Source organism: Symphodus melops (assembly GCF_947650265.1).
Source record: "Symphodus melops genome assembly, chromosome: 2".
Lineage (NCBI taxonomy): Eukaryota > Metazoa > Chordata > Actinopteri > Labriformes > Labridae > Symphodus > Symphodus melops.
The window spans coordinates 14,244,177-14,269,196 of NC_136692.1; the positions used below are offsets into that span (position 1 = coordinate 14,244,177).

Here is a 25,020-nt window from a genome sequence, read left to right on the forward strand (position 1 = left end):
TTGGACAAACAAAGAAACAATGAAAAATTAGACAGTCCTTAAAGACAGTGTTACATTCAACCGTGTCATTAAACGCAGCAAACGCCTAGTTAGCAAGTAACTTGATCATACTCCAGATTTAATTTCTAAATCTTACATGTTTTTTTTCTCCAAATGTAACCTTCTTTTTTTTTAACTGAAATAAAAAAAATCCTCAGTCTGAGGATCTCTGTGAAGCGCGTGCGGCCGCGGCCCCGGAAGTGTTTGTTAACGGTTAAAAGCCAGTTGACGTTGCTAGCTCAAGTTAGCTGTCAGCCGGGTTTCAGTCATTGTGCAGAGATGGAGGTGACACGCAAGAGTAAGTTAACAGACAGGTTTTGCTCACTTGATTTATAGCTCGCTAAACACATGATGATAATTCGCAACAGAGTGCTCGGTTGGTATGAATGTAAAACGGGACAGACTTCATTTCTCGGCGTTTGTGCGGCGTTGCTAGCTTGAGTGGCTAGTTGCACAGCTGCGTGTTTCTGTGTCTGCTAACACGCTCTCATCCCGCTAACATGCTGATGTTGATACACTTTTCAGATTACAAAGACAGTTTAAAAACGGTGTACAGCGCGATAGAGGAGGCCGACTTTCTTGCCATCGATGGAGAATTTTCAGGTAAGCAGCTGTGTGGGAGTTTTCACAGAGAATAAGACACACCAGCTTAGTAAGACTGTGCATGTAGATAATGACATTTGTTTTTCGTTTGAAGGGATAAGCGACGGTCCTAATGTCAGTGCATTAACAAACGGGTTGGACACACCGGAGGAGAGATACACGAAGCTTAAAAAGGTTTGCTATTATGAAAAATAACTTAAAAGCAGCTCCAGTGCATCCTGGCTTTACTCTGCAGAGGAAACCCTGCAGTACATTATACACATCTCCAGTTGTCTTAATACCTATAACGCTGGTCTCTCTTCCAGCACTCCATGGACTTCCTGCTCTTTCAGTTTGGTTTGTGCACATTCAAGTACGACCAGGCGAAGTCTAAGTGAGTGAAATGTGCAAAATTAAAAATCTGATATTAATATTTTGGGATAAATAATTGCACATGCATATCACAGAGGACCCTGTCTCCTGCTGTTGTTTAAATTCCTGTTTTGTTTTTTTTTCCATCAATGAAAATGAATGTTAGATGAACTTGGTTTTCCATCACTCGTTGTAGAAAAGTTTTCTCGTTTCCAGTTCTTTGGAAAGTCCTTTTTGGACTGGATATCAAGACACGATGAGTGAACAAATCCGAGTTACTGCTGTATAATTGTCTGATTTCCAGGCCATCTGTGTGCCATCTAGTTTTAGTGGATCGGTTTGGAGTATGTGAGACAAGAGAAACAAATTAGAGCTGATCAGGATGGGTTCTCTCATATTAACAGAACTTGAGAAGGTCCTTTGATCTGATTGTATTATGAGTTAAAACAAATTTATATCTGAATAAACGGGTAGTAATTTATCTCAAAGTGTAAGGGTTTGGGGGGGCCATTTGAAATGTAACTGGTACTTTTTTTTTTTTTTTTTTCTTGTTGAAAAATGTCCAAAAAAAGGCAGCAATTTTCAATGACTTTCCATTTTCACATCTCGTACAACAACCAGATGCTTATGATCAAAGACATCCCGCTTATGTTTGACTTCTTCACAGCTTCCAGTAAAACACTATAATGATCTCCCTAATTGATCATCATTGCTTTGTTTCCTGTTGTCTTGTCTCTGCAGGTATATCACAAAGTCTTTTAACTTTTATGTATTCCCGAAACCCTTCAACAGGACGTCCCCTGACATAAAGTTCATCTGCCAAGTGAGTCTGTGTTGCTCCTTTAAACTATTGAGTGATGAACAGTGAGAGAAGTGACTTTTAATATCTTGTTGTTCCTTTAAATGCCTGACCAGCTGCAGAGGCGTGATGTGTTGGTTGGCCTTTAGTTTGAAAGTTGTGAAATGTCAGATCATATTCTGTTGTTTCAGAGTTCCAGCATTGACTTTCTGGCCAGTCAGGGGTTTGACTTCAACAAGGTGTTCTGTAATGGTGAGTACAGTGTGGCGTGTTCTTTAGTTGAATGATGTGAAGTGTTGAATATCTAAGCTCAGTATTAGTGAAGCAGCTAACTTGTTTGTGTATGTCAAACCTTTCATTAAAGGAAGTTAATGTGCTAGTTAATGTAGTTTGTGCTCTGTGAATTTCTTTGATTAGAACCTCCGGATTTGAAAATGTTGTTAATTTCATTCTGTAACTCGTACATGGTGATATAACGTCACATATGAAGTTCTTTAAAATGTGTTTTTTGTTAAAAACGACGACAACAAATGTAAACACAATTTCAGTTAATATCTTTTTCCGGGCGAAATTCTGTACAGAAACCTTCCCATTGGACACGATTAGTAAATACTTTAAACTTTACTCAGTGTTGGTTTAGGAAAAGCTGCCATCTTGCTGGAACATCTGGCTCCTCGAACCATCTTTTGGGAGCTGTCAATTGTTCTGGATATTTGAACCGCCGCCCATGGCTTATGTTCATTTTTCATTTTCAAAGATCGAGGGTTTTTGCTGTTAGTTACCACACATGCAGTAAAATGAAGCTCTCAAAGGCCTCACTGAACACGGGCTGGAATTGCTCCGTTTTGCTGGTTTATGAGATTCCTTTTATTTACAATGCCGGGGATGCTATTGAATGTTCAAGAAGAGCAAGAGAACGTCATGCAGAACTCGTTCAGAGAAGTCGTCGTTGGTCAGTCCCGAGGGACGTGTGGTTCGAGTAACCAGGTCGCCGTTAAGCTGAATCTGAACTTGTTTTCAAAGGAATCCCATACCTAAACCAAGAAGAGGAAGCCCAGCTGAGGGAGCAGACGGAGGAGAGGAGAAATCAACATGCTAATGGTATCGGCACGCCATCGTTCATCTCTCCATCCTCTAAAGGTCCTGCACACGTTCCAGAGGAACACAAAGACTTCATCAACAAAGTCATGTAAGGCTTATTGTTGTTCTCTGTTTGACAATAGATGCAGTGAAGTGAAGCTCGTGTTTCAGGCCATGATGGCACAGAGAGCTGAGGGTTGTACATCAATGAATTCTTCTAATCTGAAGTAAAGCAGACACCTACTTTAGTTTTATCTCATGAGCACGGCTGACAAATATCCAATCTTTGCTAAAGGAGTAAGAGTCACACATCGCTTTGGGTAACCTTATGTCAACTTCAGCTCTTTTCATCATGTTATTGTCTCAGTGTTTTGATCATCTCTGCGGTTTTCCCCCACAGAAAGAAGGTGGAGGCCCTCTTCAGCAACTCTGAAAAGACTGTGGACCTGGAGCCATGCACAGGGTAAGCCTTACACCGGTTATGTATTCATCATGCAGTTTTGTACCCTTTTTTTTTTTTTTTTTTTTTTTTTTTTTAAAAGTATCTTCATTTTCTCAACAGGTTTCAGAGAAAGCTGATATACCAGACCCTGAACTGGAAGTGAGTTTCACTAAACCCTTGGTTGTACTACTATAAAAGTTGTTGTATTTGATGCGCAAAGAATGAGCAACAATCTTTTCCAGGTTCCCCAAGGGCCTTCATGTGGAAACAGTGGAGACGGAAAAGGTAAAAACATGGTTTTCCCTTTACAGATCTTGCCCTTTGGTTTTGTTTTTGTTTGTTGTGAGCGTGTACAATATTGATGTGATTTCCGCATGAGTGCAGAAGGAGCGCATTATTCAGGTCAGCAAAGTGAACGACGAGGAGAGGAAGAGGAGGGAGCAGCAGAGACTGGAGAGGGAGCAGGTGAGATTGAGTTAAAGATGGCTTTTAAATTTTTAATGAAAATCAAAGACTTTATTTTCCTTCGTCTAAAAGAACTTAAGGAGACACTCTGTTTTTTTTTTCTTATCCCCCCATAGGAGGAGCTAAATGATGCTGTTGGCTTCTCCAGAGTCATCCACGCCATCTCCAAATCTGTGAGTAAGCACAGACTTGTTCCACTTTAAATCAACCTAAAGCTCAAACATGATTTTAGTTTTTCATTAGCACTTAGAGAACATTACGCATGTGCAGAGTTTATGCTAGACTTCTATTTTGTGTCATTAAAAATCAACTTTAGATCTGATTGGACTTATTTGTCTAATAACATGAGCTTGTTTTGTTCCCACCTCCAAAACACAAAAACAGACGTTGTGACGCCCAACACAAGCAGACTGTAAATAATGCTCTCAACTATATAAGAAAAAATAGTCTGACTGATATTTATGTTTTAACATTAGAGGTGATATCAGGCTGATGTATAACTCAAGTTTATACTCGCATTCTCTTGGTAAAATCTTTTGGGAAACCAAAGTAGTCTTGCACAGAATTACTGCTGTGGTGAGGAGGGTCAGTGTAAACTTTCTTTTTTTTTTCCCCAGATCAGGTTAGCTTATACCTACAGTAGGTTAGTTAATTAACCGCTTGGTTCACAAATGACTTTTTATCTTGACCCCGATCCATTCGTCATGCCGCTCTCAAAACAGGTCAGCATGCAAGTAAAATGTTTGCGTAGCGTAATGAAATGATCCGAAACTATGCGGGCAGAGAGACATGACCGTATCTAAGGAAACGACTGCATAGGTTCATCTTCAATGTGACACCTTGTAACTAGACCGAGGGACGGACATCGCTCCCTCTCATCTGCAGAGCAAGTGACTCGCATAACTTTGGACTTTACATGAGTGTGTGGATTGAAATTAGTGACCCTATAATTGCTATTTGTAGGAAACGCGTTGTTTAAATTGCCATTATTTATCTATTTAAATCATTTGGCACACTTCTGTTCAGTCTAACATTTTGGTCATTGATGTCTTTGTGAGCCAGATAATTACACGTGATTTATGGTGGTAAAGATCTGCTAACGTAAACCCTGCCCACATGTGTCTTTGCACCGTGGAAGAACAGATGTAGAGCGGGACAGCATCTCCCCGTCACTGATTCATCTTTGAATGACATCCCTCATAACCCAACCTCTTCTGCCAATAAACAGGGTAAACTTGTGGTTGGCCATAACATGCTGTTGGATGTGATGCACACCATCCACCAGTTCTACTGCCCTCTGCCCGAGGTAAAACATCAGTGGATCTTTAATACACCCCCAGCCTCTTTAGCTGCATGAAACAGTATTTTAGACGACTGTTATATTGAATAATGTATGCCTTTTCTTCTTCAGGATCTTCAAGACTTTAAAGAAGTCACCATGTGTGTGTTTCCAAGGTAAAAGTCCTTCTTTTTTTAAATGTGTGTTCATTTGTGATTAAAAGCAGAGGCTTGTTGAGGCTCTGGCTGATTTTTATAGTTCAGCTTGTGATATTTGACTTTCTGCTCGCAGACTTCTGGACACAAAGTTGATGGCTTCTACTCAGCCGTTTAAGGTAAGAGCTCATCAGTGCCAAAGATGACACTGATGTGTATGTGCTGATAGAGCACATGTTTTATTTTATTTGGATTGATATTGAAGATTATCCAGCACGATTACTCCATTGGTTTGACCATTTCTGGATCACCTGAATTGATCAAACTAACATTCTGAACACATTGGAAAATGTAAATATGTGAACATGATAAACGGTCTTCTAGGTAGTAGGGCTGAACTGCTGGGTGAAAATATAACCACTCACTCTTTGGAACGTTCACTACACAAGACTAAATCTTTGGACCAAAGAGCACAGCAGGACACACTTAAATGTTTTTCATCCTCAGCATCTTGTTTTCTTGATTGTCAGAAATAAATCTCATTTCATTGGCTCTCCCTTATACTTTATTTAGTACCAAACTTAATTATTCTGCAGTTTTTAAGGTTGACACTTGAACACATTTACAAAAGCTTTTCTTCATATGCAAAGTCCAGATTCTTCCACTCTGAAAAACTACATGTTGAATCCTTTTCTTGAGCTCCTGTTCCATGTTAAAGTTTATTCAAGGTAAAAGTGTTGGAACAGATCTGGGTTGTTGATGAGTTGAGTTCTTGACTTTTGTGTTTTTAGGAGCTAATCACGAACACATCCCTGGCAGAGTTGGAGAAGCAGCTCAAGGAGAGCCCCTTCAAGTCCCCACATGTCGGTGAGTAAACTGCCGGCTCCGAGAGGTCGATGCAAAAAGTCGTACAAACTCCCGCCAACCTGCTCCCGTCTCTGTTCCGCTCCCGTCAGAAACGGCGGAGGATTTCAAGAGTTACGACACCGCTCAGGAACAGCTCCACGAAGCCGGCTACGATGCCTACATCACTGGCCTCTGCTTCATCTCTATGGCAAACTACCTGGGTAAGACAGAAAGCTCCCGCTGAGCCTGTTAGCGGCTGAAAAACAAGCGTCCTTAAATGTTGTTGAAGTGTGGGCTCCATGCTGTGTTTTCAGGCTCTTTCTTGACTCCGCCGAAGGCTTACATCTCAGCACGCTCCAAACTCATTGAGCCTTTCTTTAACAAGTAAGAGCCGCCCTTACTATTCTAAACTGTCTTTTTCATTTACTGCTTACAACAGTTAATGCACACCTTTTTGTTTCTTCAGGCTTTTCCTGATGAGGATTATAGATATTCCCTACCTCAACATCACAGGACCAGATTGTGAGTAAAATGATACTGTTTGAAAACGCTAATCATGGAGTGCTCTTTGTCTTTCATGAGTGCTTGTTTACTTTGTAGTTTGCTAACGCGTGTCTCTGATTGATTTTTTATTCTGAAAGAAAATGTAGTGATGCACTCTCAAAGAGAGGCAGTGAATTTCAAATGAAGTTGATGCATCTGCAGTATCATTTTAAATCTGGGCTTTATGAATGTTTAAAGGAAATGCTTTGCATGTTTTGTTAAGAGAATTTTTTTTTGTTTCCCATTCACACTTAACTTTATAGCTAAGTTAAGAATTTAAACTTTAAAACTAGGGGCAGAAAAATGCAACAAACGTCATTAAAATAAATGTAACTTTTGTATATGAACCTATATGAGGATGTTTGGGATGAATAAAGTGTGTTAAAATCTCACACGTGCACAAAGGTGACGTGTGGACATGAATTAATGGAGAGATGTCAGAGTGCTGGAGCAGCCCACAGGAGGCGCCCCCTGAGTTGATGGCTTAAACACCAGAGCTTTGCTCAAGGGCACCTCAGGGAGGCGGTCTCCAGCTACCAGACCAACTTCCATATTCTGGTTCCTATTGGGACTAGAACCTCGGGCTCCCAAGCCAAGTCCATACAGACTGAGCTTCTGCCGCCTGGTTAAGGGGGCACTCGCACTAGGCCCAGTTGTCTATCCATGCTGAACCGTGATTGTCCCTCACTTACATATCATCACATTGTTATACTACATAGAGGCACCTTTTCCCAAACACTGCAGAGTTCTTTTGGGTTTTATCCAGGTGACGAGTATTTGTCTCCTCTGCATCAGAGCAACATGGACCCTTTGTTTAAAAATGATTGTCGAGAGTAGCGGTCAACATCGATCAGGCTGTACGTCACGTCCCCGCTGTGCTCGTGCATGAGCAACCGTACTGTACACAAAAGGAAGTGTACCACTCAAACGCCTCCGATCTTTTCACTTTTCTCCTCTTGCAGTGCAACCTAAAAGAGACCATGTCCTTTATGTCACCTTCCCAAAAGAATGGAAGACAAGCGACCTCTACCAGCTCTTCAGTGCCTTCGGTAAGGTTCTGATTCTGCCTGAACATTCTGCTCGCACACACACGCATCGCTTGTTGCTTTTCAGTCACTGTCCTTTTCAAACAGGAAACATCCAGGTGTCATGGATTGATGACACATCAGCGTTTGTGTCTCTAAGTCAGACAGACCAGGTACAGATAGGTGAGTTAAACACTCCTTCTGATTACAAACGCCAGTATGGACTCATCCAAGCGGTCTGTTATATATTCCTTTCTCCACACAGCTATGAACACCAGCCGCTATGCCGAGAGCTACAGGATCCAGACGTATGCAGAGTACATCAAGGGCAGACAGCAGAACAAAGAGAAGCTCGATCAGACCCCCAAATCATGGGGAGAGGACAGCTGGGCTAAATCTCAATACACCCCCTCCTCTACTTCTGGTTTTGGATATAGCAGGTACACTGCTGATTTTTAAGCTTTGCATTTTAGTTTAGTACTCGGCTTGAAAGTTTCCATTCATGTGGCTTACGTTTGTGCTCTAGAGGTTTGAGGAAACGCAGCATCAGTCCTGTTCAGGGAGAGCAGGGGACTGGAGATGGGCAAATTACAGACGGCTGGAGTCACTACTCGTACCCGGATAACACAAGCAGCAAGAAGATGAAAACCGACGGTGTGTGAACGCATGCGTGCTTAAGTACTTTCCTACTTGCAGTGTGCTAACAATTTCCAGGTTTTCTGAAGGTTCTCAGGCGAGATGCAGTTCGCCCTAAGTAGGGGGGCAGATGATATTCAGAATTGTCACTTGTCTCAACTCATGTGGTCAAATAAGTGAAGGACAGCTAAGTAATTGGTTAACTGAAGATTTGTTATCTAATTCATGGCTATCAGCTGCAATATGGACAGATCAAATGGATTCCTGGTGGACGTTTGTCCTCATACACATTCTGAATAGTTACTTGATTTTAATTTTGAGCAAACAATGTATTGTTTCAAATGACTATTAATGTTTTGGTTTTTTTTTTTTTTTTTTAAACTCTAAACTCAGTTTCCCTCCCAATGTAGTACTGCATAAGGTCTGTTGTAGGGGTGTAATTCACTTGTCATTTCTTTCAGCCAAAAGCGAACAGGCAAATGCAGAAGCTGTTGAGAGTAAAACCTCAGAGGGATGGCTGAAGACGGCGTGAGTAAAGTGGATGTGATCGTTCATGTTGTCGCCGTGTAACCCGTTTGCTGTTGGGTCTTCTAACGGTTGCTATGCCCTGCAGAGATTCATCCCATCCAGCGGCGATGAGTCCGGTTCTCGATGAGGAGGATTCTGAGAGCACAGGCGACGCTGACGTCACCTGGCAACAAACTTCATTAACTGGCCAAGGGAGGAAAGGTCAAAAGAACGAGAAAAAGCAGACTGAAGGTGCGTTTGTCACAGCGAGTACCTTTTCCTTTTTTATTAACCTTTGACTCAGTTGAAATTGCTGAGATTGTATTGGTGTTGGACTACTTCCTGCTGGACAAATATGATTTTTCAGGATTAAATATGACCTTATAATTGTTCAATAAAATTTAAAGATCAGAATCAGAAAGTTGAATTGATGCAACATTGATAAACCCTGCTATCCATTTTAAATGCCGTACAGAGAAGTGCAGTCTGTTCCTGCCATCACTTCATCATCACTTAGAAATAATCAAAATTAGATCAAGCAGAGGGATTAAATGTAACAACTGAAAATATGACCGTATGATTTCTTTTCTCCTTTTGTACAGCAGCTGAGTCTACATCGTCACTATTTGAAGTCCCAGAAGTCTGGTAGTGAGCGGTGGGGAGATCAATGTCCCACACTGAGCGGCTGCCACGAGTCTCTTCTAATTCACTTGGTGCGCTCTCCTGTAAAGTTGTGCATCAGAGGGAGTGGTGCACACCCTGAATTAATCTGTTCACTCATCAGCTGTGGACACCTCAGCTTCTAGCCAAGCTGCTTGGACTGTTGAGAAAGAACACAAGCCATATTGACAACTGCCATACTCTCATTTAGTTACAGAGGAGCAGGAAACTCTTCTGGGTAACACAAAGACACGCACACTTTCATACACGTACACTCACAGCTTCGATCTGAAACTCAACCAATGTTCATTTCTTCACTTTCTTCAGACTGGAATCTGACGCCACAGCAGTGCTATCACTTTGAAAATTAATTTTAACAACAGTCACCTCGATCAGTCTTATGTGTTGTGTGTGAGTTTGTGCATGTACGGGAGACGTAATTTTTCCTCAAGGCTTTATATCCCTGTAAATTATTTTCATGAAAGGTGAGACAAAAACCACCAACCAACAGGCCCTGTTGATTACAATATCTGGGTAATTTAGTCTTTTAACGAAGTAGGATATTTTTAAAATAAGTTCTGTCAACTTCCCCAGTTTTAGCTAACGTGTATAAGCTTCTCAATGACAATTTGATGTTTATTATTGGTGGCATTTCGATCCTTCATGAGAGGTGCTTGTTTATTGTACAGAATTGGTTTCTTTACCTTTTTTGTGTTGAATGTTTTGTAACCGTGGCAACCTGTCAACAAATGTCCTAATGCAAACTGTGTGAAAATTGTTAAAATGACGAATGCATTTTTGTATAAGAAAACACTTAAAAATCCTTAAATATTTCCTTGGAAAGGGGAAAAAAATTAAAGAATGTTTCTTAGTACTTCTGACTTTTTGTTGTTAATTATTTACAAAGCTTTATGTCAACTGAAAATTAATCTAGATTAACGCAAGAACTGTCTTTTTTACAAGTAATTATCACTTTACAGCTTCACGTGCAAAAAAATGTGCAGCCTCTTCAATCTTTATCCTTTAAAAAAACAATTTTAACAGATCAGCAGATTTAGCGTGCTTATTTTACAGATAAGTCAAGGTGACTGAACGGGTCCTTTTTGTACAGAGGGGAAGATGTGCTGTGTAAAAAACTCTTTAGTTCTGTGGAGGTAAAATTTGGATGGCACTACACACTTGAGTGTCTTTGTCCATTTGCGCTTTCATGTGTATAGGCATCTCCGTCTGCATGTGCAGTCAATTTTACACCACCAGGGGCAGATACAGGGAGCCAGGGTTGCTTGGCCCCACTTGAAATCCTAAATCAACTTCTTGGATTGTGTTGCAACAGACTGCTAGTGGCTTTCAATGCATCTCAATGTGGCATATTTTGAGTATTTTAAATGTTTATTAATCCTGAGTTAACGCAGCATTTTCTGCATTTACGTATTTTAACCTACTGTACACTTGTATTCATCCAAGGAAATGCCTCCTCGTAGCTTTAATTCCAGCCTATGAGAATGACTGTGACTCGTCAATAATGGCTAAGATTAAAAAATAAATCACGCAGACATTTAACTGTCACTGTATTAAGTTAAAAAAAAAAAAACATGTTTATGAAAAATCATTTAATTTCATTTATTTCCAACATCTTAAAATAACACATACAGGGTAGGCAAGCAATACAAATAGTTGTAACAATAGTTGTTTTACATACTGTAAAAATCTGTTTTATAAATAATTTCAGTTGGAAAAGGTTGCAGGATAAAGTAGAGAACCAATCAGAAATCTAATCAAACCAATAATTCACTTCTTAAACTCATGTTCCACTGTATCCTAAGGTTTTTTTTTCATGTTGTCCCCACATCAAGGTATCTTTGTCCCTGCAAATAAAACAGTTTAAATGTACCTGAGACTTTACATTTTTAATGTCTAGAATAAACGACGGCTCCAATACAGAACTCCACACTTAACCTTCAGCAGTTGTGATTTCATCTGAATGATTGGCACATATTGATTCCCATCAAAGTAACTGATAAGCCAGGTGACTGCTCTTGTTCCATATTTTACAGGTTTTATTAAAAGAAATATTGCAGAACTGTTTTTTTCTTTTTTTACATTTTTCCACCAGCATATTCTGTTTTTCAAAACCAGTTTTCTCATCATTGAATTTAACAAGTGTAAACTGAAGTATTCTTAATTTTCTTAAGCAACATTACAGATCAAACACGTGTTTTGATCTACTCTTTTATAGAGTAGTTTTTCCAATATTTAATACAATTTTGACAGCAGAACAAAACAAAGACCGTATCAGTTTTTATTGACTTTGATGCCAGTTTTCTAAAGATTGGTGAAAAGCATAATTGACTCTGTTTATGTAATCATGATCAATGACATTAATATTGCTTCAATCTGTATTATTTGACTCTTAAATCTATTAACAATTTCAGTTATTTGTATGAGTTCCTTTCAGAATTATTGTCTGTTTCTTGAGTTGTTTTACCTCTTAATTTCTGTGACCAGACCAACATCAACAAAATGATTAATTAAATTCATCTTCAATTCAAATCATATCCCCAAAAGTCTTTATTTTAATTTATTTATGTAACAGTTTGGCTATCTTGTTTATCCAGTTCTGTTTCTAATCATTTCATTCAGTACTTTCAATGTGTCTTCAATAATTTTCCTCCAGTGACTTACTGTAATAATCCCTTTTACTTTACTTTTACATTTATCCTTACATTCAGTCTCTTTAGCAAACCTTCTTGTGAAACGTGTCTTTCTTTGTTAAGGTTTTTTAACAACTTTCTGGTTCACTGCTGTCTTCACTAGAGGATGTTTTTTTAAAAAGAGAAGTTGGTCTAAACAGAAATGCATCACATGCTTCGTCTACATCTTCCACTTAGACCTTGCTGGTTCATGAACTCATTTATATGAGAAGGAATTGCCTTTTTTATTGGAGTAATTATTCTATAAATTAGCAGCTCTTTTCCCGTCTCTGTTCTGCTCTGAATGATTGCAACACCGGCAGATGGTCACTTGTGTAATTTTATAATTAATCCACTTATTATCGATCAGTGTGTGTCAATGTGTGGTGGTGTTGTTTGAAATGCTCATTTGTGGCTGGCTATTATTTGTTTTTCTTTTTTATGTCTAAGTATTTACTTGATTCAAGTTACACACAAGCTCAGACATCATTGAATTAAAAGTGTATTTTAAGTGAAGGAATAAAATATTCTCCATTGAGGGATGTTCTTCTCACGACGCTTGCTTTACCTCCATGAGGCACAAACCAGGAAGGTTGCCACGCAAACTGGGAAAGACGAGAGAGGGTTTAGAAATGATTTTATCAGCTTGTTTTTAATTGCTGTCAGAATTCTCACCTCGTGTGTCCAGGAAGCAGAACCACCGACAAGGTGTCGTCTGAGAGAGACCTGAAGAGCTTCTTTAGATGGCGGTCCAACTTGGTCATCAATAGATCCATTTCCTGGTCCTGCATGTAATCAATACAGGAGTTAGAATTCAAGGTGCACTTCATAATTCGTTTAACAATGTACCAACACACCTCATCCCTTTGCTTTGTTTGATGTGTTAAGCAGGTTAAACTGTGAGGCTTCAAAGTTGTATTAGAAAACAAGACATTGTATGATAGTATAACAGATTAGCCATCAGACAGCCTTTTCCTTGACTTTTCCTTCCAAACAAAATATCTCCTGAGAGCTGACTCTGCTTGAGAGCTGGAAGGCAAAACAACCAGTGAGCTAGGATTTTTTTTTATTAATTCCCAAGCAGCTGCCATCTTGGGGTTTCATATACAACTGCTTCAGGACAGGGCAAATAACCAACAAGACTTCAGCTACACCAGCTCTGTAGTTACTGCACCAACCAAAGGAAGAAAAAAACAAAAAAAAACAAAGAGTAATTATTCTCAGGGGCTTTCACCTTTTGGAGCAAAAAAAAAAAGCCTCTCCAAACTGATGGCCCCAGAGGACGAGTGGCTGTTGTTTTAAATCAGTTAGTAAAGTTCAATGCACTTTAAAGTCAATGCTAGCAGTCTTCATTCTGTCATAGCACTAATAAAACTTTAAAACATGATACAGAAAGAAGTTCAGAAATATATAACCTCTGTTATGTTAATCATAGTGTCAAAAGTAAAGCTTTCATGAATGAAGTGCACACACACTGCACTGTACTGGTATCAGTGTGGGGGAGGAGCCACAGAGCTAATCGTCCAAGTAGTATACAACCTTCTCAAACCAGAGGTGCAACATTAAGGCCAAACTGTTTTGATTTAGTTTATACATCAGACCACGAGCTGCTCATCTTGTCCAAGAGAAGATCTTTGAAGATGTTTCCTTGAGACAGTTCTGATATTCTCTTCACAGAAACACACCAATGGCCTGAAAACATTAATCATAGCTGTATAATATGTGACGTTTAAATTCTTGATGTAGCAAATATCAGATCAGTAATGCCTTTCTAAAAAGGAGTGAAGTCACACTCTCCCTTTGGCTCTGTGTTCATACAGAGGGGAGGTGATGGGCGGTGGATGTGTTTCGGATTCAGAGACCGGTGCTGACGTGTGACGTCGACTCTGAAAGACTCGTATTGTACCTTTACAGTCAGCACATCTTTACCTGAGCACTGTTGTGCATGTAGGTCATGTCCTCGACTTTGTCTGCCTCGTCGTCTGGACCCACGCAGGTTGTTGCCATGGCAACCCACGAGGATAGATGGGGCGGCGTTAGCGACGGACAGACGAGGTAGCCTCTCTTCAGTAGCTCCTCAGAGGCGCTGAGGGCTGCGTGTCTGCCTTCTGAAGTCTCAAACTCTGTCAACAGGATAAACTCTGTTTGAACTATTATAAAAAGACATAACAACAAAAAATTTGTTTATGTTTTTTACTCACTTATATATGCATGTCTCACATATTTTCCTGGTTTGGCAGGCAGGAGAACTCTCTCCACGGTGCCAAAGGGATTAAACGTCTCGCTCATTTTCTCCTCGCACGGTTTAGATTTTGTGTTTGCAGGCTGTAAACTTTTACCATTGACTTTAGCTGAAGCGTTCACTGTCGTAACACCTGAACATTTGCCTTCTAGCGTGTGTCCATTGACTTTTTCAGAAACTGTTAAGCACTCAGCCATTCTGGGCTTTAATTTCACTGCATATATGTGACTGCTGTCATCCATCAGAGCATCAAGAGTCAGGTCCAAATCCAGCGTTGACTCATTAACAGGTCTCTGGACCTAGGAGAGAAGAAAAGCTTTAAATGTGATGTAAGGGAAGAACAGAAAGAAATGGAAAATGGAGTGAGAGTTACCTTGATGGGTTGTCCTTGCATATGAAGTCCATTCAGAGTTTTTAAAGCCAACAAAGCTCCTTCCAGCAGCTTAAACTCCACCTCTGCATGAGCCTAAAAAACAGAAATCATTGGACAAAAAAAAACACAGCTCAGAAAACAGAGAAAAAATAAATAAATAAATAAATCATGATCATAATGTAAATGAGATCTACCCTGAACGCTGTGTTCAACATTGTTATTTTCCGAACAGGTCCACAGGAACGGAACAGCTTCCTCACGTCCCTCTCAGAGACGCCTGCAGGGAACGGGCCGGCATACACTACACACATCTCTCGAAGACTTCTGCACAGCTGCAACATATAAAACACACACATTACTTCAGATTTCAGAAAAACACTCAAGAAAAAGTGACATTCAGAATGTTCTGAAAAGTGACTCGCCTTCTGGTGCTGGTGCTCCGGTGTGGGGAAGCATCCTTCCAGATGGTTTGAGATGGAAGAAAACAGAAGCACTGAGAGGAAGGAGCACTTTGTTCTTCTCCTGAAAGAGGCCAGCACCTGAAAAAGACAAGGATGGAGAAACGGGCGTCAACGAAGGAAAGCGAAGAAAAAAAACGGCGCAGGACATGGAGAGAGTGGGGGGAGAAAAAAAAAGAAAAAAAAGAAGCAGCAGTCTGTCACATCTGACGCGAATTAAAACATGACGAACATCGACCTATGATATCATCCGTGACAAAATCATGATTCATTCAACAAAAAGGGCAATTCTGTTTGTCTTTATTTTCTTTGCCATGTTTGTTTAATGATGAACTGTTGAACACAAAAGCTTCAAATGATTTTTAAATCAGGTAGTAGGGCCTTATAATGTCTCACCTCTTTGTCAGAGTTGTGCCACTGCTGATTGGACAGAGCCAGGGTGATGTCAGAACGCTTTCCTAAATAGGCTACTGAGCGGTGTATGGTCTGCAGTATATCAGCAAACCTGAAAAAGAAATAAAGACAGATAATCTGTCAAATACACCAGCAGCAGAATGTGAGATAATTTGATTCGCTTAATGAATGAAGATCTGATTCTAAAACATGCCAAAAGAAGAATATCTAATATCTAATATTGCGATAACCGCCACCAGTAAAGTTTGATGATTGAACAAAAACCTGTTTGAGTAAAATATGTCCTTCATGTTTCAGACAACATTTGTTTGTTACATGTTTTTTTTTATATTTTGGACTTTCCATTTGTTTGAATAGTGTGATAATGATGAAATAACAATGTTTGGTTGGTGCACTCTTACATTCCTTTATCATCCCTGAGCTTCCTCAGTGATCGATTCTTTCCATTCCCTCATTGAGCCAGACACTAACAGCAACTGACAAACCCCTGCTCATGATACCTGTAAGGCTTTTGTAATACGCACACAGCTGTTTCAAAAACAGATCCTAACCAGCTGATAGTTTGCATCTGACTTTGCTGAAAGCTTACGTGGAAACTCAAACACAGGCGATGTAGTCAGTGGGCCACATTTGAGTTGAAAAGGACTCACTTTTGTCTGCGTCATCTTTCTGCTACAATGTTCCAGATCAATTTCATCTTTAATTGGATCTTCGGTTGATTTGGGCTCAAAGCGTATTACCTGAGACTTGGTGTAGGTGCAGGAGGGCAGTCAGATGAGTCCTCATCAATCGTGTATCCCCACAGCTCTTCCAAATGAAGCTCCACAACCTGAGAGTGAGGAAACAGAGACTTTGTCATATGAACTCTGTGTGCGAGTGTGTGACACAGAGCGATGGGTTACCTGAAGGGGGCCTGTTTTAATAAAGTACTGGGCCAGCTCCAGGGCTGCCACAGCATCCTCAATGGGATTATGACCCTTCTCCTCTTCGGTCTGTATATGCCTCCTGGGACACAGGAGGGGGGGGGGGGGGGGACAATCAGTTTAAGCCATGTTGGCAGAGAGAGACACAGAGAGACACAACAGAGACCGACACTCACTTCAGAACTGTCTCAGCCAGCACCTTGAGCTTAAACTTCTGTCCAAACTCTCTCCTGTACATCAGCGAGGTGTCGATAACATGCTGGTGGATCAGCTACAGGGACAACCATAACATGTGTGAGTGTGTGAAAACAGATCACGTAAAGAGTTTAAACATTCTAATTTTGGCATCCAGAGTTGAAAAAAAAAAAAAAAATGATGAAAGACTTTTAACACATTCAGCACATTGTTGCCGAACAATACACAAAAAAACAACTACTAAAGCATCAGCGGCCTTCAGGTCCACCCTGAATACAAACAACCTTAGAACATACATAAAGATCACCTCACACAAGCAGATTTCAGTAACTCACTTTGAGAGCCATGAGGTCGTTGGTCAGTGCGTGGCCCACCAGAACTGCGTCACTGGGCAACAACGTCCTGAGTTTGGCTTGAACGTCCCTCAGAGTGGTTGTGATCGGTCGCAACATTGCTGCGGTTATACCAGAGAACCTTTGAGAAGGCACCAAGCAATACAGGAAACAAAAGGTGCATTTAAACACTCGTCACGCTGTTGTTGATTACGCCGTTGTGTGTTTTTGTATGCGTGCATGCGTGTGTGTTTGTGTGTGCGTGTCTTTACTTGGTGAGGTAGTTGAGGATCTCTCTCGGAGGTTTCACCAGCTCATCAAGCACACAGTTCCCTGCACAATCCACCAGAGACACTCGAGTCAGCTCGTACCCCTGTGATGTAAAACACTGAAGCGCAACAAACACATCGATTAACTGACGGAACATTGACGGAAACGCTGCAATAACTCATGCAATATCAACACCTGGAATCCTCAAATGGGGATAGATATAAAGGTGCTATAAAGTGATGGAGCTCATTCTGTCAGGTAACATGTGACATTAGAAATTGAGATGTTTTTATTACATAATTCGAATGTATTCATTTTGTTTAAAATAACGTTTAAATTGCTTGGAATCTTTTCACTGGCCAACAAAATTCACAGATTACTTGTGACCAAGACGGCAACACAAACATCTTCACATCAGAGAACAAAGAAATGACTACAACAAGCAGAAAATCACGAAAACAAACAAACATATTTTCAAATCTTTTTAAATACATCATGAAAATCTGACAAAGACAGTCCCTGTCTTTTGTGTAATGACATAATAAGGATTTGTTAAAAGACCAAAATTCTGTTGTTTTAAACGTTTCTGTAATTAAATGAGACATTCAGACATGACGTTGAGAGCGTCTCACCATTTCACAGTCAAGTCCATAAAGAGGGCTGTTGTCAGTCACACAGTCAACACTTTCTGTGCACACAAATTCCTCAAAGCCCGGCATCCCTGTGTAAAATAGACAAAAACAAAAGAGTTAAAAGAAGAGATGGAGTGTAAGTCTGCACCGACCAAATAATTAAAAAAACCTCCGACCCTCAATGTATGGCAGTGTCTGCTGGTATACAAAAACTCATCTGCTGTGAGCACAAATTCATCTTCGAAAAAGTCCTGAAAATTAAATCAAATTGTGTCTCCATGCGTTTAATAAAAATTAAAAAAAATAGAATAAGCTGCATGAGTCAAATGAGTGTGTTGGATTCTTTTCACCGTGACTTTTCCAGATTTCAGGGGTCTTGACATTTTCTCGAAATGTTCAAATGTAGTGTAGTGAGAATAAAAAAAAAGGTCAGAGAGACTCACCTTTGACGGGGAAATGTCGTCTGATCATCTCATCCTGAGGGAGAACATATGCTGTTAATCCTCTCGTCTGTGCCCCAAACTTTCTGATTACTGGGTGACTCCTCAGTGCTGCAGAAGTGTGCAAAAAAAAAAAAAAATCCCACAAGGAGAAACCACACAACTTCAGATGAGATTAGAGAACACATTTAGCTCAGAAACACAATTAAATAACATTGTAAAGTTTTAGAAATACAAGTTAAATAGTCTTACTGCCTTTACACATCAGAGAAGAGTGAAGACACGTTCAACACATTGAAAGCCTGATCTGTTCATTTACTGTACATTCACAAGTTCTACACACGATGTAGGAACATATTAGCAGGGGGCTTTCACCTCTGTGCAATCCACTGTTTCCACTGTGTCTTTGGTTAAGGGTTTGAACATGTGATTCAGGAAGTTTGGTGCTGAAGATCGCTGAGGCCAGGTTGGTAGACGATGGCGTGAAGGTGACCCTCTAACCAGATAGAAAACAAAGACTAGTGTTGACCAAAAACACTGACATCGTGATTCTCATTTCTTCCATTTCCACCCCTTAACTTACAGTGGAGTAGTTCTTCCGGAGGTGCTTCAGAGCAAGGTAGTGTTTGTAAAAGTTACTCTGGGTCACACCCTCCACTATAACCACATTTAAAGCTTTTATCCTCCTCTGATGAAGGAGGCGGCACCAACTATGTGAGACACAGAGGGAAGAGACATAAGACCTCAAATAGATTATTGTTAGAGCATAGGGGCATACATAACTTATATGACGTATTATATTTGTTTGTCTATCTTCTGAAGCCATCACCTTGGCTGTTTAATGCCACCGGTTTTCCCCAGGGCGGCGTAATGCAGCAGCTCCGTCAGCTCATTCACTGTGATTGGTTGTTGAAGGTGGTCAGGCAGCACAGAGATCCTCGGCGGGCGAGAGGAACTTTCACACTGCAGCAACTCCTCGCCAACCTGCACAGTTTTCAATCTCTTGGCCTTCTCATGGGCTGTGAGGTCAGTGTTTTGTCTTTTGTGACGGTTGCACGTTTCTGCTGCTGCTGATGAGGAAGGCTCCATATTCAGGCTGATTGAGCGACTAGATGAAAAACAGGATATTAATAATGATAAATGTCTGTCTAATTTAAGTGATGTGTACTTTCTTTTTGATCAGATAATCCCCAAAATAAAAATAAAAAGACTGACATGTTTCATTGAGTTTGCAGCTTTGTGCTAAGCTACTAGAGACAGAGAGAAAAAGACCGAGGAATTGGAGGTAAGGTCTTTCATACTACCATTGAAGACAACATATACCAATATGACTATTGAAGAAAGAACTTTTGTGGTTTTATTTATAGTCTCAATAATACTACAGGGACACTATAACTAAGTCACGTTGTCAATCCCCAAAGAGCGAGCTGGTTTAGTTAACACTTATAACTTGGCTGTATGAAGAGTTATTATGGTATGAACAGACATGTTTATAAGAGTATAAGTTAGTGATGTTACTGGAGTACTTCAACCCATTGACAGTAGATTAGTCGTCTTTGAAGCAATACTTCGTAAATATGTGATGATGTTTGCTTTAATTGTAGAAGAAAACTAAGCTGGTATAGATGTTAAGTCTCCATGTGTCAGTTTCTATCTGAGTTTTTTGAAATTATTTATTTTAAAATTTAGGAGAACGACTAACTTAAGTGTACGAGTGACAACATAAACGAGAATCAGATAATAAATACCAGATGTTATTGGTGCTGCTTGTTCCAAATCATGCTTTTGTTTCCCTTGGAGTAAGAAGCTATAAACACATGGCTAATAACACGGGCACTGATGTACTTCCTCTTCTTCTCGAGGGTTTTTCGTTGATCGCAAACAGCTTAAAGGTGCATACCACCACCTACTGTACAAGAGGGTGTAATGACAGCTTAAACCATATACTACATCCGGTTTGTACCTTTCAAATTAACTGTAGTAGACTCATATTCAATGTATGATGCTAGAATTGCATCCATGATGGAAACATTAATTGTATCATTAAAATAATGTCACATTGTGTGTATATACTGTATGTGATTCGTCCTGGTTTAAATTATGGTCTGACTGTTAAAGCCAGGTCTTTTATTTCGAAGATTAACGAGGAGATACCGGAAGTGCATATCGCTAAATCCCGGTCACTTTACTCACTTCGCTGTGTGATCGACTATTTGTTTCCGCGTTCGACCTCTATGGCTTGCAGCCCGAAACAATCAATCCCATACGGACGGATGGATGAAGATTTAAAAAATCAGCGCGGTGTTTGTTCCGTGTTTTATCTGCAAAAATCATTTAATTGTTCCAGACTTGTTGTATAAGTTGGATGCCTGGGTTCATATACCGAGATGTCTACAAAGAAACTAGCCAAGTATGTCGACGACAGACTTTATGTTGACATTTTCTCAAATTCAAACAACATGTGATTGTTTTAGTCTTTAGATATGTTATAACAACCAAGTTGATGCAGCTGTTTAAATCGAGCGGTTGAATATTGATTATTAAGCTGAACTTTAAAAATGTTACGTGTCCTAGTTTGATGCTTTTGTAAAGTTATTATATCATGTTTGTAGTATCGCTTATTTCGCTTGAATTTCCCTCGGGATCAATAAAGTATCTATCTATCTATCTATCTATCTATCTATTTCATTTTAAATTCTACTTCTCCACAGAGAACTTGGATTATTGAGGCAGAGGAGCCAGGCCTCTTGCGTATCAAGGAAATCAACAATATCAAGTATGATCGTTTAAATTGATCATATGCAAACATATAGTTCATGTTTGTTTGATACATATTCGTTTATTTCTTACACTGTATTAAACTGTTGCACTTGTGATCAGAAACATTGTTTTTAAACTTTCAGATCAAACGTTTTCCTACCTGATTGTTATCGATTTTGAGTCAACTTGCTGGAGAGAGAAAAACAACTATGGGCAGGAAATAAGTAAGTAACCCTGCATATATTATGTCTTGATTGTTTATAATTGTTCACATTTATTACTGATAACATCTTTCTCTGATTCTTTACTTTCTACTGAACAGTTGAGTTTCCAGCTGTTCTGTTGAACACATCCACTGGGGAGGTCGAGTCAGAGTTTCATACATACGTTCAACCGCAAGAGCACCCCTTTCTGTCCGAGTTCTGCACAGAGCTCACTGGGATCAATCAGGTGTCTGTTTGTAGGCATTTATACACTTAAACAAACACTGGTGCTGGGTACTCCGTACATAATATCTGACAGCTATATTTCTGTCTCACAGATGCAAGTTGAAGCGGGGATCCCCCTTCAGATTTGCCTCTCTCGATTTAGCCGGTGGTTGCAAAATCTTCAGCTTGAGAAGGCTGTGGTCTTTCCTGACCGACAACAGAAGTCCTCTGCTCCTTCCGCCTCTCAAAAACTGTGTGCTTTTGTGACATGGTCAGGTAAATGTCAGCTGTCTTTGTGCAAACATTAAGTTGTTACCTTCAGTTATCATGATCTTATGATGATACAGTAAGTCTCTACCTCAGACACACGTTAGTAGAAATAAACTATGATGTCATGTGTGTCGTAAAAAGTGTTTCTATTGAGGCAGAGAGACTTTGCCTTGTTGGAATTGGTAAATATTAAGGACAGAATATGAAACATTGCCTCCATTGGTGTTGCGTATCAGATTGGGATCTCGGAGTTTGCCTGCAGTACGAGTGTAAACGTAAGCAGCTCTACAAACCTGACGTGCTCAACAGCTGGATCGACCTGAGAAGCACCTACAGGGTGAGCAGAGTCACTGTTTTACTCTTATCTTTTGTTTTATTACTTTGTGCTTTCTCATTCATGCTTATAGCTGTAACACGTTTTTCAAATGTTTTAGCTAAACCATAACTTTGTAACTTTTTTTTTTGTAGTCTACTCAACCCCCAGAGCTCTTAGTAAAGTTCATAAAATCTTTTTTTAAATTTAAAGGTATAACTTTGTAAGGAACATTTCAGTTTGTTTATTTAGGCACTCCTTGTCAACAAAGTGGTATCTCCTGTCTATTTGCTGATTTTGTTTTGTGCTTCTTCAGTTGTCTCTCATGAAAAATGTCATCTCGCTTTTTCAAATTGTCAGATGTATGGCCCATCAAAAATCTTTTTCATAGAAATTTTCACTAAACCTCTCGTCTGGCACCTACCTCATGACAGTGTCTCATCACATTTTAAATTTCAGTCTGTTTCACAGGCAGCTTAAAGCTCGTCACAGAAGCCTGATTTGAAGAAATTATAGTTCATGATATTTGATGACTAAATATTCCCTGCACCTCCAGCAATATAATGGTTTGTATTAACCATTCTTTTGTGTCAGCTGTTTTATGACAGGAAACCTAAAGGCCTGAATGGTGCACTACAGGATCTTGGAATACAGTTTTCAGGGAGAGAGCACTCTGGTATGAAAAAATATATACTTTTTACAGAGTACATTTAAAAATAAGAAACACAACAAAACTTGTGTTTTAATTTATTGCTTTTCTCAGGTTTGGATGACTCTAGAAATACAGCTCATTTGGCAGCGAGGATGATGAGGGATGGGTGTGTGATGAAGATCACCAGAAGCCTGGTGAAGGTGAGTGCCCGTCCAACACTGAATCCCAAATCCTAAATCCCTGGCCTCCCTTCTGTGTACCCAAGGATAATGACTTTATGACAGTCTTCATGATTCAAGTTTTCTTTGTTCAAAGATTTTAAAGTTTATTGTGAATATTCTATAAATAAAGATCACAGATCACAAATTAAAAGATAAATGATATTTTATGATTCACTGATTCAATCTCCCCCTTTTTTTTTTTTTATAGCCCCAATTAAAGGTAAAATCTTTGTTTGGGAACACAACTGCAGACAACAAGAAAGAAAAGAACAGCATCAGTGAGGAAAACACGCACAACACAAACAAACCTTCGTCATGCAAGATTCCTCAGAAATTCTGTGTCATAAAACCAGGTTTAGAAAGAGTAAAAAAAGATTCAGACACAAAGGAGAACACGAGTACCGTCCCTCAAAGTCTGATCTCACCGAAAACACTGCTGAATGAGACAACGACGACGGTGTGGGGACACAGCAGGAGATCTATCGCTGCGCAGACTGTTCATAATATTTCTTCTTCAGTTATGATAAATCCACCACACAATAAAAACAACCTTAGCCTTGTTCTGTGCTCGACTACTATGGGCTGCCGTACAAATCTGCCTCTGGCAAACCAGCACTCTAAAACAGCAGCAACAGTTGGTGCTTCAGAAGAAGAGGAATGTGCAGAACTTTTCGTGGAAACTGAGGACAGATGTGGTTCATATGATGATGTGGTTTTGGAGGGTGACGTTGAATATAATAATGGAACAGATGAGGCTTTTGATACTGAGTATGTGTCATGTTTTGATTTGTTTGAAGAGCCTGATAACTCGCATTCAGCAACAGATCACGGATCCAACATTCTTGTTTCCAATCACTCTGACACAGTCAAGCAGAATTCAGAAACCTCTGTATCCAATTTTGAGTTTGTTGTGCCAAAATCTCTGGACTCCAAATCAAACCAGCACAAAACGGGACTTAAAACGTCTTTGCATGTACAAGAAAAGTCAAACGGAACCAATGCAATCTCAAAAACAAACGCTCCCTTTCCTTTCAGGCATACACCCTTTATCCCAGAAAAGACCTCCACCCCTTATACTTCCTTTGTCAAACCCAAACCAGTCATCACAAAACTTACACAACACAAAGTGACCCCAAAGTCTTCTTTTACTATATACACTGACCCAGAAAAACTCTCCTCTTCCTCCATGTATGGCTCTTTCTCAACTTCCAAGAATGCCCTCTCTTCTTTGTCAGCTAACGCACTTTCCTCTCGTACTAATAAGTCCTCAATTACTGGACCATTAAAACAAGGACAAAAGATCACATCTCCTCTTTGTGCATGCGGGCGTCGTGCAAAACGTCAAGTTGTGTCAAACGGTGGTCCAAACCAAGGTCGAGGGTTTTATTGCTGTCCAGTTCGCCGGTCAGGCAGCGGAGGAAGGATCCAGAAGGGATGCGAGTTCTTTAAGTGGGAGTCAGCTTTGATGAAAAGCAGCTCGGTGTCCTCTCTCTCGGTCAGGTCATCTGTCTCACTGTGCCAAATGAGCTCCACACTGAGCTATGGTCGTCCTGAAAGACCACTGATAAGAAAGAGCTGTTAAACTGTTGGAGAAAAAGAGCTGAATGTGAATGTTAAACCTTGTTTGCAACTGTGCAAAGTGATCCAGGCACTATTTAACCAGTTTTTAAACTTGTCTCAAATCTAAATGTTTTGTAAACTAGTTAAAACTAATGAGCATGATCTTTGACTATGAAATGAAAACAGAAGTAGGCTACATGTTGGAATTGGTATTTTATTAACATGAAGACTGCATAATTTAACCTATTGTTACCACATTCAAATGTTTTTTTTAATGAAGTCTAACTGCATTTAAGGTTGTTTAATACAGTCCTTTCTGAGCAACCAAACCAAGCATGAATGAATAAAGAAATGGAAATGATATAGCCTCAAATGGTGCGAGTGAAAAGGGGATATATCAGTAGAGTAAGATTGTTA

At 39.8% G+C, this 25,020-nt stretch overlaps 3 protein-coding genes across 5 annotated transcripts; 2 read left to right on the top strand and 1 right to left on the bottom strand.

Moving 5' to 3' along the window:
- The first annotated feature begins 228 nt into the window (after positions 1–228).
- On the top strand, positions 229–10,304 carry parn (poly(A)-specific ribonuclease (deadenylation nuclease)). Of its 2 annotated transcripts, none has more exons than XM_079338055.1 (26): positions 229–337; positions 565–642; positions 737–816; positions 948–1,015; positions 1,735–1,816; positions 1,984–2,044; positions 2,816–2,981; positions 3,273–3,335; positions 3,435–3,473; positions 3,557–3,599; positions 3,699–3,779; positions 3,896–3,952; positions 5,008–5,085; positions 5,191–5,234; positions 5,350–5,392; positions 6,005–6,080; positions 6,170–6,280; positions 6,374–6,443; positions 6,526–6,581; positions 7,565–7,651; positions 7,736–7,810; positions 7,893–8,067; positions 8,154–8,281; positions 8,725–8,791; positions 8,877–9,022; positions 9,373–10,304. In XM_079338055.1, the coding sequence occupies exons 1-26, from the start codon at positions 319–321 to the stop codon at positions 9,417–9,419; spliced, it is 2,040 nt and encodes a 679-aa protein (XP_079194181.1). In that variant the 5' UTR covers positions 229–318; the 3' UTR covers positions 9,420–10,304. The 2 variants fall into 2 exon arrangements, with proteins under 2 accessions (XP_079194181.1, XP_079194182.1); XM_079338056.1 differs by having other exon boundaries at positions 9,376–10,304.
- A 2,305-nt stretch (positions 10,305–12,609) lies between these two features.
- rexo5 (RNA exonuclease 5) lies at positions 12,610–20,326 on the bottom strand. 2 transcript variants are annotated; one of them, XM_079337306.1, is made up of 20 exons: positions 20,148–20,326; positions 19,615–19,646; positions 19,229–19,507; positions 18,983–19,109; positions 18,775–18,895; positions 18,403–18,510; positions 17,960–18,048; positions 17,330–17,445; positions 17,061–17,199; positions 16,707–16,801; positions 16,510–16,612; positions 16,348–16,436; positions 15,590–15,698; positions 15,158–15,274; positions 14,930–15,067; positions 14,736–14,828; positions 14,322–14,661; positions 14,050–14,243; positions 12,796–12,905; positions 12,610–12,725 (listed from the first exon to the last, which is right to left on the bottom strand). In XM_079337306.1, the coding sequence occupies exons 3-20, from the start codon at positions 19,486–19,488 to the stop codon at positions 12,671–12,673; spliced, it is 2,403 nt and encodes an 800-aa protein (XP_079193432.1). In that variant the 5' UTR covers positions 19,489–19,507; positions 19,615–19,646; positions 20,148–20,326; the 3' UTR covers positions 12,610–12,670. The 2 variants fall into 2 exon arrangements, with proteins under 2 accessions (XP_079193432.1, XP_079193431.1); XM_079337305.1 differs by lacking the exon at positions 19,615–19,646 and having other exon boundaries at positions 20,148–20,325.
- A 246-nt stretch (positions 20,327–20,572) lies between these two features.
- eri2 (ERI1 exoribonuclease family member 2) lies at positions 20,573–24,966 on the top strand. Its single transcript, XM_079337544.1, has 9 exons — positions 20,573–20,809; positions 21,111–21,175; positions 21,303–21,383; positions 21,482–21,609; positions 21,701–21,863; positions 22,094–22,194; positions 22,765–22,846; positions 22,934–23,022; positions 23,252–24,966. The coding sequence occupies exons 1-9, from the start codon at positions 20,787–20,789 to the stop codon at positions 24,623–24,625; spliced, it is 2,106 nt and encodes a 701-aa protein (XP_079193670.1). The 5' UTR covers positions 20,573–20,786; the 3' UTR covers positions 24,626–24,966.
- The last annotated feature ends 54 nt before the right edge of the window (positions 24,967–25,020 follow it).

Coding starts and splice junctions, on each gene's coding strand:
- parn (XM_079338055.1), top strand. Junction 5,086..5,190: donor TCTACTGCCCTCTGCCCGAG/GTAAAACATCAG, acceptor TTTCTTCTTCAG/GATCTTCAAGACTTTAAAGA. Junction 6,281..6,373: donor CTCTATGGCAAACTACCTGG/GTAAGACAGAAA, acceptor CTGTGTTTTCAG/GCTCTTTCTTGACTCCGCCG.
- rexo5 (XM_079337306.1), bottom strand. CDS start 19,488: ATGGAGCCTTCCTCATCAGCAGCAGCAGAAACGTGCAACCGTCACAAA. Junction 16,613..16,706: donor CTGGCTGAGACAGTTCTGAA/GTGAGTGTCGGT, acceptor CCTGTGTCCCAG/GAGGCATATACAGACCGAAG. Junction 14,244..14,321: donor TGTGAGACATGCATATATAA/GTGAGTAAAAAA, acceptor TCCTGTTGACAG/AGTTTGAGACTTCAGAAGGC.
- eri2 (XM_079337544.1), top strand. CDS start 20,787: ATGTCTACAAAGAAACTAGCCAA. Junction 22,195..22,764: donor ACCTGAGAAGCACCTACAGG/GTGAGCAGAGTC, acceptor CTTTTGTGTCAG/CTGTTTTATGACAGGAAACC. Junction 22,847..22,933: donor TTCAGGGAGAGAGCACTCTG/GTATGAAAAAAT, acceptor TGCTTTTCTCAG/GTTTGGATGACTCTAGAAAT.